Here is a 19,525-nt window from a genome sequence, read left to right as displayed (position 1 = left end):
AAACACATGCTGACAGAGAGACATTAGGGTTTTTATTGGTGACGACAGGTTGTTAAACAAAGTGCAGCATGCTGCTATCGCACACAGCGCTGCGTCTCAACCGATAAAAAGCAGAGCTCTTGGTTCATGGTTCATCTTACGGGACTGGGACATGGACGGTGCCAGGGGGGCCGGGTCACTTAATTAGTCCGGCAGGCTTCTTTTGTTTAACCCATTCTGACCTGAGAAGGATTCTACAAATGCCTTCTAAATCTGAAAAACCCTTATGTCAGTGGTGCTCAAAGCCTTTTCATGCCAAGGACCCCCAGAGTTATCTGTATTTGGCCGTCGAGCCCCATCTCAAAATCTTCGCTGTGAAAGAATATATGTCCAAATATGTGCACGTTTTCACGATTAAAAAAACATAGCAGATCTACAAGCTCGTAGCGATGAGCTATGAGCTTGTATATCTGCTATTTTTCAATAGCTAAAGTATAACATAAAGCTTAAAACACCAAAAGGGAAATTTGGTATAGAGTCTTTTTATTGGCCTAAAGTATTGTCTATACAATATACATACATTCATGAATCCACTTGCTGTCAGTATTGAGCTATTTTCATAGGGGTTTCTTGTGAACCTACCATTAACATCCTAAGTGGCTATGGCTGTTTTTAGCCCAAGGTGTGTATTTTGTGCAAAACTAATGCTTGGAATCACAAGAAACCTCAATACTGACAGCCGGTCAGCAAGTGGATTCATGAATGTATGTATAGACAATGTTTTAGGCCAATAAAAAACACTATATGATTGATTGATTGATTGATTGATCGACTCTTTATTTAAGTGTCACGCTTCCGAAGAAGCCCCAGCCCATATGGATTTACAGGAGACTTTTTACAGTTTACATAAACAATGACGATAAACCGACATGACGGTTTGAAAACAATGATCAAGTGAATACCAAACTGACTGATACACCCCAGGTCTTTACAAGGCAGATTACATAATATACAACATCAAATAAAATACACCATTAGGCCTGTAACAGGAGCGCATGTATAGGCTACCTACTTGAAGAGCCTGGATTGTCTTCTAACTCCTGGCTCTATGAACAAACTGGGCTGTCCTAAATACTTCATTATTAAATAACCAGTCTAACTTCTGACCATCATCTTCCCAGAATAGTTCAGTTTTTAATTGTTTTTGTTGCATTGCCTCAAATAGGACTATAAATTTCCCACCCTTCCACCTCGGCTGCCGAACGAACTGGGGTGAAACCCTTTGAGGGAGTTCTGGTTGCTCCAACTATACGATTAACCATTTCTCTCTCACAACTTCCCACATTGAAGTTATAGAGAACATTTTTATTTAATTTATATTGTTGTTTGTTCATAATTTCTCATGTACAGCAGTGGTTTCCAGCCCCTTTTCATATAAAGCACCATTATTTATTTGGCATTTGAGCCGCACAGACCACCATAGCAATGCCATGCTGTATTGATGTGGTATACTGTATAGCAGAGTGGCTCACAACTAAAAAATGTAATATCTCCCCCAAAGTCACAGGGATATCCCTTTGGATTAGTGGTTTAGATATTAGCTTTCCACGCGGGAGACCCGGGGTTCTTTTCCCGCGGGCTGTTACAGAACCATAGGAGAGACAGCATGACGTAGATGAAAAAAACAAACAATTCTTCTACATTATCTGATTGTGTACACTTATTGTAAATTAACTAGGCCCGATGCAGATGGTTAACAACAATGTAACTCTTGCGAGCATAAAATGACTGAACCATTTGGTTTCATTATCATTATACACTCATTTTACACGTTTCGTCTTTTACACTCTCGAGAGTTTAAGATCTATAAGGGTCCATTTGGTTTACCATCTCTCCATCGTTTAGCTATAGGGACCACCTGGAATCGCTCCAATTAAGGACCATATATATATATATATATATATATATATATATATACATAAAACTGCTCTCTATAACATGAAAGGACTAATGTTTTAAACTGGTGTGTTGGTATTTACATGTTCACTCACTGATTGCTTGCAAATTTTCTCTCCTGCACTGCTTGTGGCATTTCCCTTGATAAGGAAGTGGCCATGAAGTGCTATGCAGGAGAGGGGTGTTTCTTATGCTTTTGAGTCATTTAATTTCAGTATTATTGTTATTTTCCTGTTTTTACACAATCTGTATACTGGACTTTGGTGGGAGGAGTTTTGGGGAAAAATAAAGACCCTTAAATTGCATTTCTGACTGTTCTTGGAGCTTTGGCCGTTCGGGCAACTTCACAGTCCCCCCGGACCACTGGTTGAGGAGAACATCCTTGGGTTCATGAAAGGCACTACATATTTATAAATTCAAGCTATTGTTATCATTATTAATGTTATATTACAATTCTCTTCTGTCTGTCTGTGTGTCTGTCTGTGTGTGTGTCTCTCTCTCTCTCTCTCTCTCTCTGGCTCTGTGTCTCTCTCTCTCTCTCTCTCTCCTCCATGAAGAGGTGTACTGCGTGCCCCCCCGGGCGGTGGAGCAGGGCTACGTGGTGGCGGTCCAGAAGATCGAGTACGAGGTGGGCTTCGACATCCACTACCTCTGCAAGAAGAGCTTCCTGCTGGACGGGCCGCAGAAGGTCACGTGTCTGCCCAACGGCAGCTGGAGCGCCGAGCCGCCCTACTGCAGAGGTATGACAGAGAGGAGGACGCTGGGGGAGAGATCAGGACAAAGTCATGTCTATAGAGACACATTCACAGAGGCTTGCCTGCTGGGTGTACCATTAAGTGCAGCGGCACTGATTAGCTACACCTGGCCTATACGGAGCACCTGCTCCATGGATTACACCTCAGTAATGGCGGCCGCACCCAGGGCACCCCTCTGTAAATTCGCCCTTCTACAAGCTATACGAGCTTGTAGTTCTGCTGTTTTTGAAAAAAATGAACCCAAATGTTTGAATATATTCTTTCAGAGCGAACGTTTTTAACTCAAATCTTTGCTTCTGGGGGGGGGGGGTCTCTGGAACAACATATTTTCAGGCGTGCAATTACATATATCTTTTGGGGTCCTTGACATGAACATTTTTCAGAACGACTGGACATTTTTAAAGAATAGTCCTCAAATGGGTTAAGATGATTGTTTGAAAACCGTTCGTAGAATAAGCACAGCTGGGTTAACAAATGAGATAAGTTGAGATAAGTGCATAACTGCTTGTGCTGCTTTTAGTATAGGCTACAGTATTATTATTATTATTATTAACTAGAAAAAGTGCTCCTCGGAGCCAATGTGGCCAATGTGAAAAGGGTGCCATTTCTTCTCACGCCTTTGACGGCAATTTGGTCCAACATGGTGTTTTTTCAAAAAATCTATACCTGCTGATCAGGTCAACGTGAAAAGGCTGCGATTCATTTATCCCTCTGCCTATAGTAGGAATGTGCGTGCACTTCAAAACGGGCCAATCCTGCAATCTTTGGAAGCCATTGTTGTTGCCAATTATGATGGATGAAATATCGGACAGATCCGTCCTGATCTAATGACTATAGAGATAATACTGTGTATACCGTATACTGTGTGTTTTTGGACAGAATATGCAAAGAATAGAGACTCTATAGAGTTCACGTGGATGAACCTCCCGGCTCCTGCCATAAAAAAACAAAATAAAAACCCTGCTTTTTTTTTTTTTATACAGCCCGCTGTCTCATCCCCGCCGAGCGGAGTCGCGTGCTGGTCGGCGGACTGAAGCGCTGGCCCTTTGACATCACGGACGCCATGATTCCTCACGGGGAGAGCGTGACGTTTTACTGTAAACACCCCCGGCAGCAGTGCAGCTACACGGCCAGCCAGAGCTGCTTCGACGGCAAGCTGCAGCCCCCAGCGTGCTATCTCGGTGAGTCCCCCCCCCTCCCCATGGCCCCCCCCCTCGCCTGCATGGCCACACTGTGGTGGAGGGAGCACTCAACCGACAGTGGGTGTAAAGTCTGTCTTTTATTTATAAAGGGAGAGGTGCAAGCAGGTTGGAATGGGTGGAGAAAAGTGACAGGTGTGATGATGATGATGATGATGTGTGATGATAGGGAAGTATCAGCAAGAATGAAAGCAAGGGAAGGTGTGAGAGTGTGAGACCAGGTGAGACCAGCTATGTTGTATGTATGGTTTAGAGACAGACAGCTATGTTGTGTGGTTTAGAGACAGACAGCTATATGTTGTGTGATTTGGAGACAGACAGCTATGTTGTATGGTTTAGAGACAGACAGCTATGTTGTGTGGTTTGGAGACAGACAGCTATGTTGTGTGGTTTAGAGACAGACAGCTATGTTGTGTGGTTTAGAGACAGACAGCTATGTGTTGTGTGGTTTGGAGACAGACAGCTATGTGTTGTGTGGTTTGGAGACAGACAGCTATGTTGTGTGGTTTGGAGACAGACAGCTATGTGTTGTGTGGTTTGGAGACAGACAGCTATGTTGTATGGTTTAGAGACAGACAGCTATGTTGTGTGGTTTAGAGACAGACAGCTATGTGTTGTGTGGTTTGGAGACAGACAGCTATGTGTTGTGGTTTAGAGACAGACAGCTATGTTGTATGGTTTAGAGACAGACAGCTATGTTGTGTGGTTTAGAGACAGACAGCTATGTTGTATGGTTTAGAGACAGACAGCTATGTTGTGTGGTTTAGAGACAGACAGCTATGTTGTGTGGTTTAGAGATAGCCCTGGTCCAGTGTTTACGAGTCTCTCACACTGACGAGTGACGCCCTGCCGGACTCCCATCCACTGCTCAGTAAGCAGCTTTTCCCACTGCGTGCGAGGGTTTACAATTCCCCGAAAATAAACAAAACAACGTAACTACTCACTCTCAAAGTCTATTCTCGAAGCTGGGAAGCGTCTCAGGTCCCCAGCTTCTCTCTAAAAATGTTAGTCATTAAATAAAATGAATCCAACCAGATCTGCGCAGGCAAAACCCGGCAATGCCGTAGTAGAAGAAATGACTCTGTCTGGTACATTGCTGTATTAAAATGGCACAAAGTGCATTTTAGAGAGAAGCTGGGGACCTGAGACGCTTCCCAGCTATTACAAAACATTAACATTAACTTCAGCCCTGCAAACATTTCGTCCATTTGAAAATAGCCGATCTACAATACTTTTGTACTTTTAGTCAAGTACATTTTGAGTTCCGGACTTTTACTTGTAAAAAAAGTAAAAAAATGTGAACATTGTTTCCTGGTCAGTGCTCATCACACACCAGGCAATCATACGGGCGTCATATAAATAATCTGTGCAATCCTATAGATTTTTGTTAGTTCAGTAAGAAATAGATGTAAATGAAGGAAAGGAAAACAGTACATAGCAGTGACACATTTGTGAGCTTGCAGACTGTCTATTGTCAAAGTAAACATCAAACGGCTTGAAGCTATATAACGTTCATTCCAGCCTCCATCAAAGCTACTGGACTCTAGAGTCTAAATGCAAAGCCTGAGTGCAATGGAGGAGCAAAGTGCACTGTGCAATAAATTCCACAAGCACTTTAGCACTTAGAACTTTTGCACTTACATTTTTTCAGTTTGTTACTCTTTTTCCCCTTTTTTCTTATTTAGCCATGGTGTTGTCAATCAGTAGCCTATTCTAGACTATATGGTAATACAACATACAGTAACTAACGCGACTGTGGTGGTTGTTTAAGATGATCCCCATGACTCTTCTATTGAGACATTTGGTTATAGGACCCATTTACACTGGCAGCCAAATCCAGCAGACCTACAAGCTCGTAGCGCGCCACTCGGTGGCGCGCTACGAGCTTGTAGATCTGCTATTTTTCAATAGCTAAAGTATAACATAATGCTTAGTTACAGTAAAACACCAAAAGGGGTTCCCGTCCAGAATGGGTTTTAAATAAGTCTAAACACATGGAATCAGATTTTCACAAATGCGACTTGAGCCACATTCAGAGTTTGGATTCAAATCAAATCAGATCCATCTCAGTCTGAAAGCAGTTAAATCTGAAATAATTCGGATTCCATGTGACTTGTTTGTGTTTAGATTTATTGGATTCCAATCTGGATTGTGGCTCAGATCTGATTCCAGGTCACTTGCAAATGCAGTGTGAACGGTCGGGCCATAAAAGATCAGATTTGAGGAATAAATCAGATTTTAATTGGATTCGACTGGATGTGTGACTGCAGTCTAAATGGGGCCTTATAGATCCTGTAGTCAGGTAGGACACCTACTGGTTGACAGGTGGTATTACCTGAAGGTGAAACAATCTCTCTGGAGCAAGCCGGAGTGCTTTATCGACACAGATGGCATCTTTAAGCACTATTCAGTTGTACTATAGCCTCGGAAATAATATGCAAATACATAAGTTAATGAGTATTCATTAAACATTATAACATTTCATATTCATTTATTTCATTTCAGCTATGGTTTTACATAGTTATATTCATTTTTACTTTGTACTTTTTCTTTTACATATTACATAACAGAAAAAGAAAAGGTGCCCAGGAAGAAGATTAAATCTTATTAACACCTGGCTACCTATCTATCATTTAAAAACATCTAATTGATGCTGCTATACCAACCATTCATTTTACGTCACCATGATCACATCAAAATAAAAAAGAGAAAAAAAAACATAGACAAAAAACAAACACCCCGCAGCAGATCAAACATATACCAGCAGTAGTATTGGCAGTGAAAGCAAACGCCTCTGTCCATTAACTATTACTTACTTACTTATACGCCTATAGCCCAACTTTGGGCATAGGCCACGAACAAGAGCTCTCCAGACATCACGGTCCTGGGCCATCTTCTCCAGCTGTCCCCATGTGTGGCCAGATCTCTTCACATCTGCATCCAGGTCACGGCGCCAGGTGTTTCGTGGTCTGCCTCGCTTCCTTTTCCCTTGTGGGTTCCAGAACAGGGCATATCGTGTGATGCTAGAGGCAGGCTATTACATTCTCTATTTTCCTCAGTTAACTTTATTTATTTTAGCATTTGGTATCGGTTTGTTTACAAAAGCATCTGGCTCCTCGACAAAAATGTGTTGCAGGCTATGACGGAAATATTAGTTGTTGTAATATTGTACAATAATATTGTACAATAGAATGTATGGGTCATGTTTGGCCTTCTACAGCAATGAAAAAAAATGAGAGATGTGAAGGAAATTAGCAGTTTTTCCTAAATATTTGTTGTAAAACCACAGGGGCCACTAGGGAGGCGCTCAAGAGCCACATGTGGCTCATAGCCTCGGTCCCAGGCTTACTCAACTGAAGAGAAAAGCCTGGTCGCAATATAAGGCAGAGAAGTGCATAGACGGAAGTGTGGGTCCGGAACATATCCGTCAGATTTATTTCCCCCGGATATATACGATATTTTTTTTGACCAATCACAACACTTGTTTCATACACGGTGAATGTAAACAGATTTGTTAAAGCGTCAACGTAATTTCCTTGAGCGGTATACTTCCACCAAAGTCCAGCCAAATTTCGCCAATTTCAAATTTTCAAATTTCAAATTTCAACTTCCGCCAAAGTTCAGCAATGCACTCTGCTGCGCATATTGTGCCCATGCAGCGTGCACGTGGCTCCAGACAGTGTTGATTTTGTCGACTAAAACGAAGGCGAAAATTGTTCGTCGACTACTTTTTTCCACTGACTGGCGTTGCGAGCTTGTAGATCGGCAATTTTCAGCAGGTGTAAAAAAACAGTCCTAAAATGCATTTTAAAACCGTATGATATTTAGTCGACTGGAACCAGACTAACACTAAAACATTCCCGGTGACTAAAATGTGATTAAAACTAAATGAAAACTATTCATTAAGTATAACTCAAATCTAAATTTGCTGCCAAAAACTACACTGGTTATACTTGCAGAAGACCCCCCCCTGCTCTACTAAGCTCTAACCCCTGCTCTCATTTCCTTCTCGCAGAGCCCACCTGGTTGCAGTACAAGCTCTTCCCTCACAGGCTGGTCTCGGAGATCGAGGAGTGTCAACCGGGAGACATGGAGTTTTAAACGCACACAGACACACACACACACACACACACACACACACACACACACAGACACACACACACACACACACACACACACACACACACACACACACACATGCACATGCACATGCACATGCACATGCACACGCACACGCACACGCAGACGCACACAAACACAAACACAAACACAAACACAAACACATCCATGCAACTTCCTTTAACCACATGAGCCCTGTTCTGGTTTGGGTCACGTTATAATAATAATAATAATAATAATAATAGGCGAGCATTCCGCGAGAATAGCCGATCTACAAGCTCACACAACGCATAGCAACGAGACACGTTGTTGTTGTGAGCTTATGGATAGATATATATATAGGGCTTATAGATGGCTATTTACAGCAAAGACAAATGGTGTGTGTGTGTGTGTGTGTGTGGAGTTAAAAGGAGGACGGGGCTCCATAACAGAACCCCCCCCCCCCCGCCCCCTGCCAACAACAAAGACACTCCCTCACTCTATACCTGCACTGTGAAAATCCTTAGTTCCAATTTCATTCCGAGAGTGTACAAATGCAGTCGACTCTCAGATACAACTGTCAGACTTAAATTTAAAGGGTGATATTTTCTTTGTTATATATATATAGCACTACGTTTCCATAGTAATCATGTTGTTGTAAAAGTGTCTCTCCAGCTGTTTAGTAAGAAAAGCCGACTATAAGGTGGAACTGGAACACACATAAGCCGACGCATGTTCTTTGTGTGTATAGTTCTTTCTCCGGGTCGGATCAAATTGATTTGAAAATGTACTGTATTTTCTGTTTCCTAAAGAGCTGGAGAGACCGGGAGAGACCCCCTGTCACTTGAACAAACTATACCAGAATGAATGCTATACAGGAAAATATACTGTAGTTCTGACCGTTTGAAAAAAAGAAAGAAAAAACAATGATAACACATCACACCGAAATAATAAAAAAAATAAAAACGGTTCGTTCCCGTTGAAAAGCATTTGGCGGGAATCCAGCCCGCATTACATTTCTGTCAAATTAAAGTTTGGCATACGACCGCACACCAACAACACCCCCCGCTTAACCATCTGGATCAGTGGTTGGGCAACTTTGACGATGGAGAGGGCCACTATATTTCCACACTCACTCCAGAGGGCCATATATTATTGTCGTAGCAAAAATAGCCGATCTACAAGCTCAAAACGCGACACGTTTTGAGCTTGCAGATCGGCTATTTTTTGCTACATTCAAATTGAAATCTTGAATTATTCTTTTCAATTTTTGAGTTTGAATCCTGAAAATTTAAATTTTCACGTCAGTTCAAATGCCTTTAATTATATACTTGTGTTGAAGCAACGAGCTACTAATTTAGACTGAAGTAATTAAAGTGGGGTCATGTTTGCATGTCGTGGAATTGTAAACAGCTGAAACCAATACTATATCAGTATTCTGACATTAACCTGAGGGCCACATTAAGTGAAGGTGGGGGCCGCATGTGGCCCCCCCCGGGGCCGCCAGTTGCACACCCCTGATCTGGATGTTGTTGCGTATTTCCTCTGGATTCTTAGCTTCCCCCGAAAAAAACCTCCCAGTATATCCTTGTTGTTTTTCCTTCGTCCAAGCTGGAGCCCTCTCCATATATACAGTAAGGAGAATAAAGACGTTGTGTGTGTGTGGGGGGTAATACACGTTGTTGTATACCTGCTATACCAGTAATGATATTTGCCTACTTGTCCATGTAGCTCATTAATGACTCTGTGATCTCTCACTGCGACCTTTGTTTGTCTTCACTCTTCACTGTGTGTAGTGTTATTTTTTATTGTTTTGTTTTGCCTTCCTATACACTGTAAAAGCAGAGTGTCTGAGAGTGTACAAATGGACCCTTGTGTGGGTCCATTTGTACACTTTTTCTTTTTTTTACTGTGTAGGGCCTACTGTATTTTCTTTTTCTGGTACGTATTGTATGTTCAGTGGTGGGAAGAAAAGTACTACGTTTTTACTTAAGTAAAAGGTATCAACACCGCAATGTAGAGAAATACAAATTCTAAATTTACTTGAGTAAAAGTATATTGTGTATAAAAAAGTATATTGGCATCAAAACATACTTAAAAGTACCAAAGGTAAAAGTACTCTTTGTGCAGAATGTCCTGTTATCATTGTCTAATATGTATTAAAAAAAAAAAAAAGTTAAAGTTAAAGTATTGAAAATTTGAAATACTTCAGTAAAGTAAAAGTACCTCAAAATTGTACTTAAGAAGTAGTACCTGAGTACATGTACTGGGTTACTTTCCACCACTGTGTATATGTTGACCCGACGCGACAAGCCTCCAAGCTTGTAAGTTTATACTGATGATGAGACCGATTTGAAATAAAACTCTGTTGAAAAAGTCACGTGTCCGTTTGCAGCATTCATTGTCCATTTTAATCCTTGTTGTTATAAAGACAATATTAATAATACAGACATACAGTACGATACATGTACTCTTACCGCGCGGAGCCTCTGATTGGTCCCCCGCAACTCATGGGGCGTGATGGGGCCCTGCCCTGATAAGCCAGAGTAAGAAATGTCGCTGTTATTAAGTTTTGTCAACAAGGCTTATTGTCATTCATTCATGTTCAATAACAGCCCCAAAAGTCCTCCTGGAAAACGGTCTCCTTTAAACATTCACTTTGTATACAGTAGGTGTCAAATAGAAAGAAAGCGTCACCATATACCTTTTAGGTGCATGTTTCAAATCAAATCAAATCAAGCTTTATTTATAGAGCACATTTTAAACAACCATTGACCAAAGTGCTGTACACACAGCACAAAGCAAACAACAACAACAACGTATAGCCTATACAATAGCCTCAGGTGTGATCAAAGGCCGTTAAAATGAAATGAGTCAGTGTCTTGAGAAGAGCCTCAATAGGTAAAGTAAAGGGCAGGCTATAAGTAAAGGGGTTTCAACAGCAAAAAGCACCATCTTCCACGCATAGTAGTGGGGAGTCTGGGACACAGTCAAGAGTATAGCTTGTTGTTGGCAGACATCAATGCTCTGGCGGGAGTATAATCTTCCAGAAGTTCAGACAGATAGGAGCAGGTTTATAAACAAACGCACCTTTGATTTTTATTGAATCTGCTTTTATTTAGCACAGTATATGAAATGAAAGCCTGGGTATCGAGGCTAAGCACATGTAGTATAACACAATAGAATAAAACATACAAAACATTTATGAAAAGGGAAAGTGCCAGGAGGAGGCTTAAGAATCCCAGGGGGTTTATACGAGGCCTCTACCTATATATATAAGACACAATAAAGACATTTAGAACAGCATAAAGAATTGTATCTGTCTGACCTTGTTCACGTCGACATTCCCACCCGGTCTCTGTTATAGGTCTGCCTCCTCCATCACTCTGAAAGTCCTCCCAGCCCGTCTGTCTGTCTGTCCACCATGGGGTCAAGAGCTTTCAGACGCTCTGCCCCTCACCTCTGGAACTCCCTCCCCCCTGATGTAAGAAACATGGACTCTGTCACCTCATTTCAAAACCCACCTCAAAACCCACCTGTTTAGGCAGGCTTATTATGGATGATCTGTGTTTTCTGCTGCAAGCTGTACATTATTGTCTGCTTTTGCTTTTAACTGTGTTTTGTGTCAACTGTTTTTAACTTGTTGTACGGCGACCTTGAGTGCCCTGAAAGGCGCCTTATACATAAAATGTATTATTGTTATTATTATTATTATTATTATTAAAGGACCACTTCACTACTTTTCAACTTATCTTCATATAACAGGGTCCTCACTAATGTTCATGATAAAATATAAAAAATACCACACTTATTTCCTACTCAGTTGTAATATGAAGTAAGCAGACAGTTTTGATTGACCAGACCACTAATTATCCCGAGCGATCTAGAAACTTTGTTGGAAACTAGATTGACTCTTTTCAGCAGAGTTTTCTCTCATTTACCAAAACTTTAAATTCATTCTAGACTTGACAGGGAGCCTATAATGACGTGCAGCAAAAACAATTTGTGCGATATGGTCACGTTTTTTTGTGCCAGTCAGGAGGGAAGCATGCGACAGCTGGAAGCGTCTGTTTATCAGTTTTTATCCTATAGTATAGTGTACAGTAGATTATATTATAGGACTTTGGAGGGGTATGCCAAAAGTGCTCGTCTACAATTCCGTTGAGATACAGGTGTGTGCGCGTGTGTGTGTGTTGGGCGTAGCTTAAATGTGGAACATTGTTTTCTCACTCAACAGTAAACAAAGTCAAACCAACGTGAAAGTATATAAGTGTATAGGTATCTGCAAATTTATAAAGTGACTTTTATACCTTTTTAATACCTCTAAAATAAAAATAATAAAATGATAAAAATAATACGACCATATTATTGCATCAAATGTAATCATCAAACTGTACTGTAAAATTGTCAAACATTGGCCAATAACTATCAAATATTAACAGAGAATGAGGCAAATATTGTAAAACAGTGCTTATCAGGGTGCTCCCCAGTTATTGTGATTATTTTGCGGGGTCATGTTCTGAAAAGGATAACCTATAGTCCTGTTTTTCCTCTGATGAACTTATACCACTGCACTGTATTTTATTTACTTAAATTCATTCCATATCTTCTCATTCCAACCCTAACCCGCAACAGTGACCGTACTATACCCCCCATAACCTCAGGAAATTCAGTCAAATGCAATTTGATAATGGCTTAGTTAGGCCAGGAAAACGCACACACGTGTGCGTGTGTGTGTGTGTGTGTGTGTGTGTGCGTGTGTGTGTGCGCGCGCGCGCGTGTGTGTGTGTGTGTTCGCCCCCGCCCCCCAGAGCTTCCGCTCTAGCTCCTTCCTATGCGGGCTGCTGCTGCTGCGGGTTCAACAACAGCAGCCAATGCCATACACTCATAGGCTGAAACATGGCAGCCGGTCGGACCCCGTAGGCTGCGACACCATAGCAACTCCCTGCCTTGACCCCTCCCTCCCTCAGCATCACCCTGTACACTGCACACACTGCACACACACACACACACACACACACACACACACACACACTCACACGCACACCCACACGCTCATATTTGGTCCTCCGGAAATAGCCACGGCGCGGGGTAGCAGCAAGCCAGTCCCTATGCAGCCAGCGACCGTAATGGGTGGAGTGTAGTTTCAAAATACAGTTAAAAAAAATGTATCGACGGACGTTATTCGGGGGCATCGTAGGCTATGTACACCTGCCGCCTGCAGCTCGGATCCATGTCAATCCGCCGGTAAAGTTGTCTGTGTGTGTGTGTGTTCACTGTGTTGCAGCTGTGTGTGTGGTGTCGAGTCGAGCGAACAGGGGGGGGGCTCCGTCCTTCCTTCCGTCCGTCCGTGTCTCTCGAACCCTCGACTCTTATAAAATGGCTGGCCGTAGGTCCGAGAGAGCGAATTCACGGTTCACCCCCGGCGGTGATCATGAGACGGAGCAGGGATCATCTCTCACACACACACACACCGCGTCCGTCCCCCAAATAATATGCCGATGTTTTCTTGCTGCGAACGAAGCAAGCGACCATGTTGTTGTCCCAGGTCCGAGTGTTGTCAACGCGCACACGCGCCCTTAATAATAAATATTTGGCATTCTCGGACCTCGGGCTGTGCGTAATGGCGTCCTCCTCCACTGCCCGAACGACGGGGTTGTTTATTTAGACAAACATTAACCACAGCACACAGCACCACGCGGCAGGGTTCGAATCGCCGTTAATATGTACCTATACAAACGTTAAGAGTCAATGGTATAGGCAAGTTGGGGGGAAATGGAACGTTTCGCTCGCCGCGGGGTCGCAGCTGTTCACAAAACAAGTGATCCGAACCGCAACATCCCCGGAATAAATAACGTTTTGGTTAAATGTATGATGTGACTGTAAGCAATTTATGGGAATAATTTCTATGACAGTTGTGTGTCACGCATAGACTCTGTGTGCGGGAGGGCGGTGCGGTGCGGTGGGCGGAGGTAATTCCATAAACATGACCCGCTCGCTGCTGTGTGTGCATGCTGCAGCTCATTAATGTGGCATGACGCTTTGTAACAATTAGGTTATCAGCATCCGCTGGATATAATTGATCACAATGAGTGATCATCACTATCATTCAATGTGAGATAAATATAACACATCACATCATTTATTTATGTTATGGCCGACGCTATTGCAAATGATAAATGATAAGATAATGTTTTATTAAAATTGAATTAGAATAACCTATAATATGATCATTATATTATGCCTACGTTATATTATCTCGAGAGAGATAGAGTTAAAAACGCCCCAATAAACAGCGCACAATTTGGTAAAGTGAAAAGAGGTCTTCGCAGTGACGTGCATAAGCTAATGGTCAATGCCTGTGTGCAAATTCAGAGCAATTGGTCCAGGCACTGAGACATAGATGATAGATTTGTGACAGACAGACATCTCTAAAGTGATAGTAGGATATTAGCCTATATAGAGCGTCACAGTCCCTCCCCCTTTCATGACGACGCCAGGCCCAGGAAATGAATCCCAATGCATTTGTCCCATAGAAATTTCAAAACTTATTTATTTAGAGACCTTTTAAGCGTCGTACGAAGCCAACTCGAGTCGTGACAAATCACGACAACAAACACAATATTTTGGACCAAACAAATAATTACAAAGAAGAAAAACAACAAAAAAAGGGTTGTAACCTGCCGTTTTTTTTCCTACTTCCTAATTCTTTGGTTGGCCCAAAACATTGTGTTTATTGTCATGATTTGTCACGCCAAGAGTTGGCTTTGTCCGCGGCGTAAACGTCTTTAAATAAGTACTTTCTGAAAAGTCTATGAGGAAAATGAACGGGGATTTATTTTCCGGGTCTTTCGAGGGTGGCGGGTCTGCGACGCTCTAGGCCTATACTCTTTATTGCTTGCACTGCAGACTATTTCCAAATGTGAAATTAACATGCTTGTTATACTTGCTAAATGCCTCAACATGTGTTGTATTTTTTTACCCCCACCTTTTCACCCCCAGAAATAAATCAATAAACAGGTATGACCCACGATGAGTTCACAGTTGGCTACAGTCCTGATCTGCGGCAGCTTGGATGACCAACAACATGGCCGCCGGCGCGCGGCAGAGGGACCAGAGCCGTCGGCGGAGGAGGAGGACGCCGTGGACCCGGCGGCAGGGAGCTCGCCCAGCGGCAGCACCGCCACACCAGGAAGTGACCTCCAGCCGCGCTCGCTGCGGTCGCTGACCTCCGGCGGAGGAGGCGCCACCCCCTCCACCAATGGGACGCTGCCGCGGCCGGAATGGGACGCGACGACACCTGAACAGGAGGACGGCGACGACGCGTGTGAGACCAGCGGAATCAAACAGCCAATAGTAGCTACAAAGACTGGAGTGCCTGTTTTGCGCAGCCAACCAATCAGACTGAAACGCGCCGTTCCTCGACGGCGCGAGCAGCCAACTGCGAACAACGCCAACGTCAGCCTGACCAAAGACCTGCCTTGCTCTCGGTTTACAACAACAACGCCTTCGCTGCTTTCGGCCGAGGCCGCCTCGACCGTGGGCCGCCGCGCCGCCCCCCACCACACCGTGGGGAAAAAAAACACACAGCTGGCTCCATTTTCGCCCGCCACAGACGAACAACGGACAAAGGGAGTTATGGGTCACGTCGTGTCTGAAGAAGCCAAAGTGGAAGCGTTCCGAGGGACGATGGAGGTGGTGGAAGAAGACAGGGAAGAGAAAGGACGCCGCGAGAGCGACCCCGCGGATGGCGGAAACCTTTGCGGTCGCGTCGTCAACGGTGCCACCAGCGCTTTAAAAGAAGCCCTCCTCGTCTCCGCCGGCGTCGTCGTCGCCGACAGAGTTCAAGTCCCGGGGCCTCGTCGAGGGATCGAGGCGGAACGGACGGAGAGACGTCGACGAGGGCGGGAGGAAGACACGCTTCCCCTCGACGACTCCGCCCGGGACGAGACGGACGCCGGCGGCGCGAGACCGGAGGAGGAAGAGCAGACGGAGCCTCTGGACCTGACCGTGCCCAAGAGGAGGAGAGAGAGGAGCAGAGACGGGAGGACGCCGGGGGGGGGACGCTTCCTGACGGACGACGAGGGCTCCCTCATCATGGAGGTGGACGAGTTCGAGGGGGACGGGGACCGGGACGTGGTGGAGGAGGACGACGTCGACGACGACTCGCCGCTCCCCGCGGGCGGCCGCGAGCAGTTCCGCGATCTCCTCCTCCTCCCGTCTCCCTCCTCCTCCTCCTCCTTCTTCGCTACCTCGTCGGCGTTCACCTCCTCCCTTTCTTCTTCCATGGATTACTGCGACGACCCGGAGAACCTCCTGCTCATCGACGACCGGGGGATCCCGTACACGCTCGGTCCGGAGGGACGCAAAGTGCCCCAGGTGGACGACGACACCTCCTCTAAGCCAGAAGGAGGGGGGGACGACCACCCCGCCGTCTCAGGTGGTGACCCGGCGCCGGTTCAGCACAATTCGCCGGAGAGACGAGGGTCATTCGTCGTGGGCCTCCTCAACCTCAGCCAAAGTCTAAACGACACCCTGCACGCACTAAACGCACCTCCCGGAGGCTCGGCGCGCCGCCCCTCGGCGGACACTGTCGCTGACATGCTATCGCCAGGTGCGACTGCAGAGCTCTTAACGAGCGCACAGCTGCTAGGCAACTCGGAGGCCCAAGGCTTGGCGGTTAAAGACGAGGCCAGTGCTGCTATTATGCCCCAGCCTTCGGTCCCCAACCGAACGTTCCAGATTCTAACCAACCCCGCCACCAATACACCCTTCCTCCTCCTGTCCAGCCCCATGTCCTCCTGCTCCTCTGTGGCCCAGCTGTCCTCTCCCGGCCCCGTGAACCTCTCCCTTCCTCTGTCGGTCGCTCCGAACTCTCTCATCGCCGCCCCCGGGTGCACCCAGATGCTCCTGCTCCTCTCGTCTGTCCCCGCCTCCTCCGGGCAGCCCCACGTCGCTACCTCTACCCCCATAGCCGTCCTGGACCCCTCGACCGGTCAGCTGTCCCAGATCTCCCACCATGCGTCCTCCTCGCTCCCTACCTCCCTACCTCAGGGTGTCGCCGGCGGCCAGGCCTGCAGTGCCAGTCTGGGTTCACCCTCCGTTTCGACGTCACACCCGATCATCAGGCTGAGCCCCAACAACCCTCCGGTCATCCTGTCCGGAGTGGGCAGTATGGGCGGCCTCATGACGTCGTCTTCTTCTGCCCCGATCCTGGCCGCCCTCTCTGTGCCCGCGTCCTCGTCTGCCCCGCCCGCCGCCGCCACGCTCCGAGGCGACGGTCTCGCTCGCGCGCTAGAAGCTGACCCCTCCCCCTCCTCCTCCTCCGCCGCCGCCGCCGCCTCCGGCCGCGACACTGAAGCCATATCCGCCGCCGACAAGCCCCCCCCCCCGCCGCCGCCGGTCGGAAGGAACGCCAAGCCATCAGCTGCGACGTCGTCGTCGTCCTCGCCGCCTCTGTCTCCGCGACTGCCGCCGTACGCTAGGGTCGCCTACGAGCCCTCGAACGGACCCGCCGCGCCCGACGACGAGTCCAACGTGACCTCGGAGGACCCCCCCTCGTGTCGCCGACAAGGTGAGGAAATGGTTTGGGGACGACTCTTCGTTTTAGTTTAGTTTGAGTTCCTTTTGAATATATATATTTTTTTTTCAAATTCACTTCCTAATTCGTTTTGAGTGTGGATTTTTGCTTGTTTATTTTTATTTTTTTTATTTTTTATTTCACAATACAGTTTAAGTTACCCTTATATATATATATTTTTTTATTGTAGTTTTTATTTTGTTCAGAAAAAAACCCATTTCTTTATTTATTTTCAATTTAATTAATATTTTCAATCGTAATGTTTCAATAACATCATCATGATAACCTTGTGTCACCCAGAGTAGGAGAGTAGCGATCTCGCCACAAAGCGGGTTGCCTACAGTTCCAAACATTGCTCCTGTGGCTGGAACTATCCCATTGAGACAGAATGAGCCCTTCCGCGTTCTATTGTTACAATGGGGGAGTCGACGCTATAGTGTCACCACTCTCTTAACTATATCAGTGATGTAAATATGTTTTCAATGTAATGAGTCCCGTGATGCAGGGATGGTCTTTTAGAGGAGTCCCAGACAGTGACATTTTATGAGTCCCACTTCAACGACGTTATAGGAGTCATATTTAGCCATTTTGACAAATTGCAGCATTCAACTCCCGTTTCATTTCATATGGTTATAATGTGGTTATATTCATGTAGAAAACGGAAGAAGAAATGATTATTATAACTAAAGCTAGCAAAATAAACGAATAAAAAATAAAAGCAGTACAGTAGTGCATCCCGTGGACATGCAGAGGTTGTTGTTGTATTGCGTCCTTTAACTATAAACTGCGTTTTGGGATGCAAAATGCACCCTAAAAAGTTCTCAAACGTCATTGGGAAGAGACAGCAACAATTAGGCTGTATATCTACAAGGAGGTACTTCGTAAAGAAGCTATCAAGATAGCAAACGACCTCCTCTCATCCACTCTGCGGGGAGTTCGAACTGCTTCCCTCTGGTAGACGGTACAAAGTACCAAGAGCTAACCGTATAACATTTTTAAAAATTCCTTCTTACCAAATGCCATTAAGGCACTAAATGATACCATGTCTCGCTAGATTTTTTTGTTTTTCCAATGTTTTGCCACGTTGTCCTGCACTTTTTTGCCATGAGAAAATAATTGTGTTAAGTGTTGTTGCTGTTGTTGTAACCGTTTGTTATTTACTCTTGAGACCGAAGACGAATTTCCACACGTGGACAATAAATGAAACTAACTAACTAACTATTTTAATCTCTGATACTAATATTACTCCGGTGTCTATCTATACCCAGCCTCGTCTTCGTCGTCGGAGACTCTGCAACTGGAGGACCACCTGTACTTCTCCAGCTCGGCAGCGGGGGGCGCTTCCCCCTCCTCGCCCCCCATGGGGCCCTGCGTCCTCCTCCCCCCCTCCTCCTCCTCCCCCTCCGACCACCTCCTGGACCCTCTGGACCTGCAGCTGGACCCTCTCTCCCCGGCCTCGTCGCCCAACGACTCCTCCCAGCTGGGCCCGCGCCGCGTGCTCTACTGCCACCTGTGCCCGCGCGTCTTCTTCTACCTGTCGGACCTGGAGCGCCACGCCATCACCCACTCGCAGAAGAAGCCGCACGTCTGCGGGCAGTGTGGCAAGGCCTTCAAGCGCTCCAGTCACCTGCAGGTAAGAAGAGAGAGAGGAAGGGGTCCCCTCCTTTCACTGTCTTATGTTTGTGTCGCATTAAAACCCATTTTTGACCTGAGATCAGATTCATACGAGGTTTCCGCTGGACACACACTGGTCTGATTAACCCATTTTTTACCTGAGATCAGATTCTAAAAAAATGTCTTCAAAATCCTGACGGTTTTCTGAAATACCTCATGTTTCTATGTCAGTGGGAGTGGTGCTCAATGCTTCATGTCAAGGAACCATTTTTTATGTAAGAGGCCGCTGAACCCCATCTAAAAAAATGTCAAAGATTTGAGTTAAAAACGTTAAAGAATATTGT

General features: G+C 45.3%; 1 protein-coding gene across 2 annotated transcripts in view; it reads left to right on the top strand.

Annotated features, from left to right (window-relative positions):
• ntd5 (ntl-dependent gene 5) overlaps window positions 1-10,363 on the top strand; it is a 34,782-nt gene extending 24,419 nt beyond the window's left edge. For both annotated transcript variants that reach the window (XM_080769179.1, XM_080769180.1), the window contains exons 6-8: window positions 2,493-2,675; window positions 3,674-3,871; window positions 7,905-10,363. In XM_080769179.1, coding sequence (XP_080625305.1) covers window positions 2,493-2,675; window positions 3,674-3,871; window positions 7,905-7,990 — 467 coding nt within the window. In that variant the 3' untranslated portion in view covers window positions 7,991-10,363. The remainder of the gene's footprint in view (window positions 1-2,492; window positions 2,676-3,673; window positions 3,872-7,904) is intronic.
• Window positions 10,364-19,525: the final 9,162 nt, after the last annotated feature.

Source organism: Protomyctophum bolini (genome assembly GCF_963924005.1).
Source record: "Protomyctophum bolini genome assembly, chromosome: 7".
NCBI classification, from domain to species: Eukaryota; Metazoa; Chordata; class Actinopteri; order Myctophiformes; family Myctophidae; genus Protomyctophum; species Protomyctophum bolini.
This window is presented reverse-complemented; position numbering and strand designations above follow the sequence as displayed.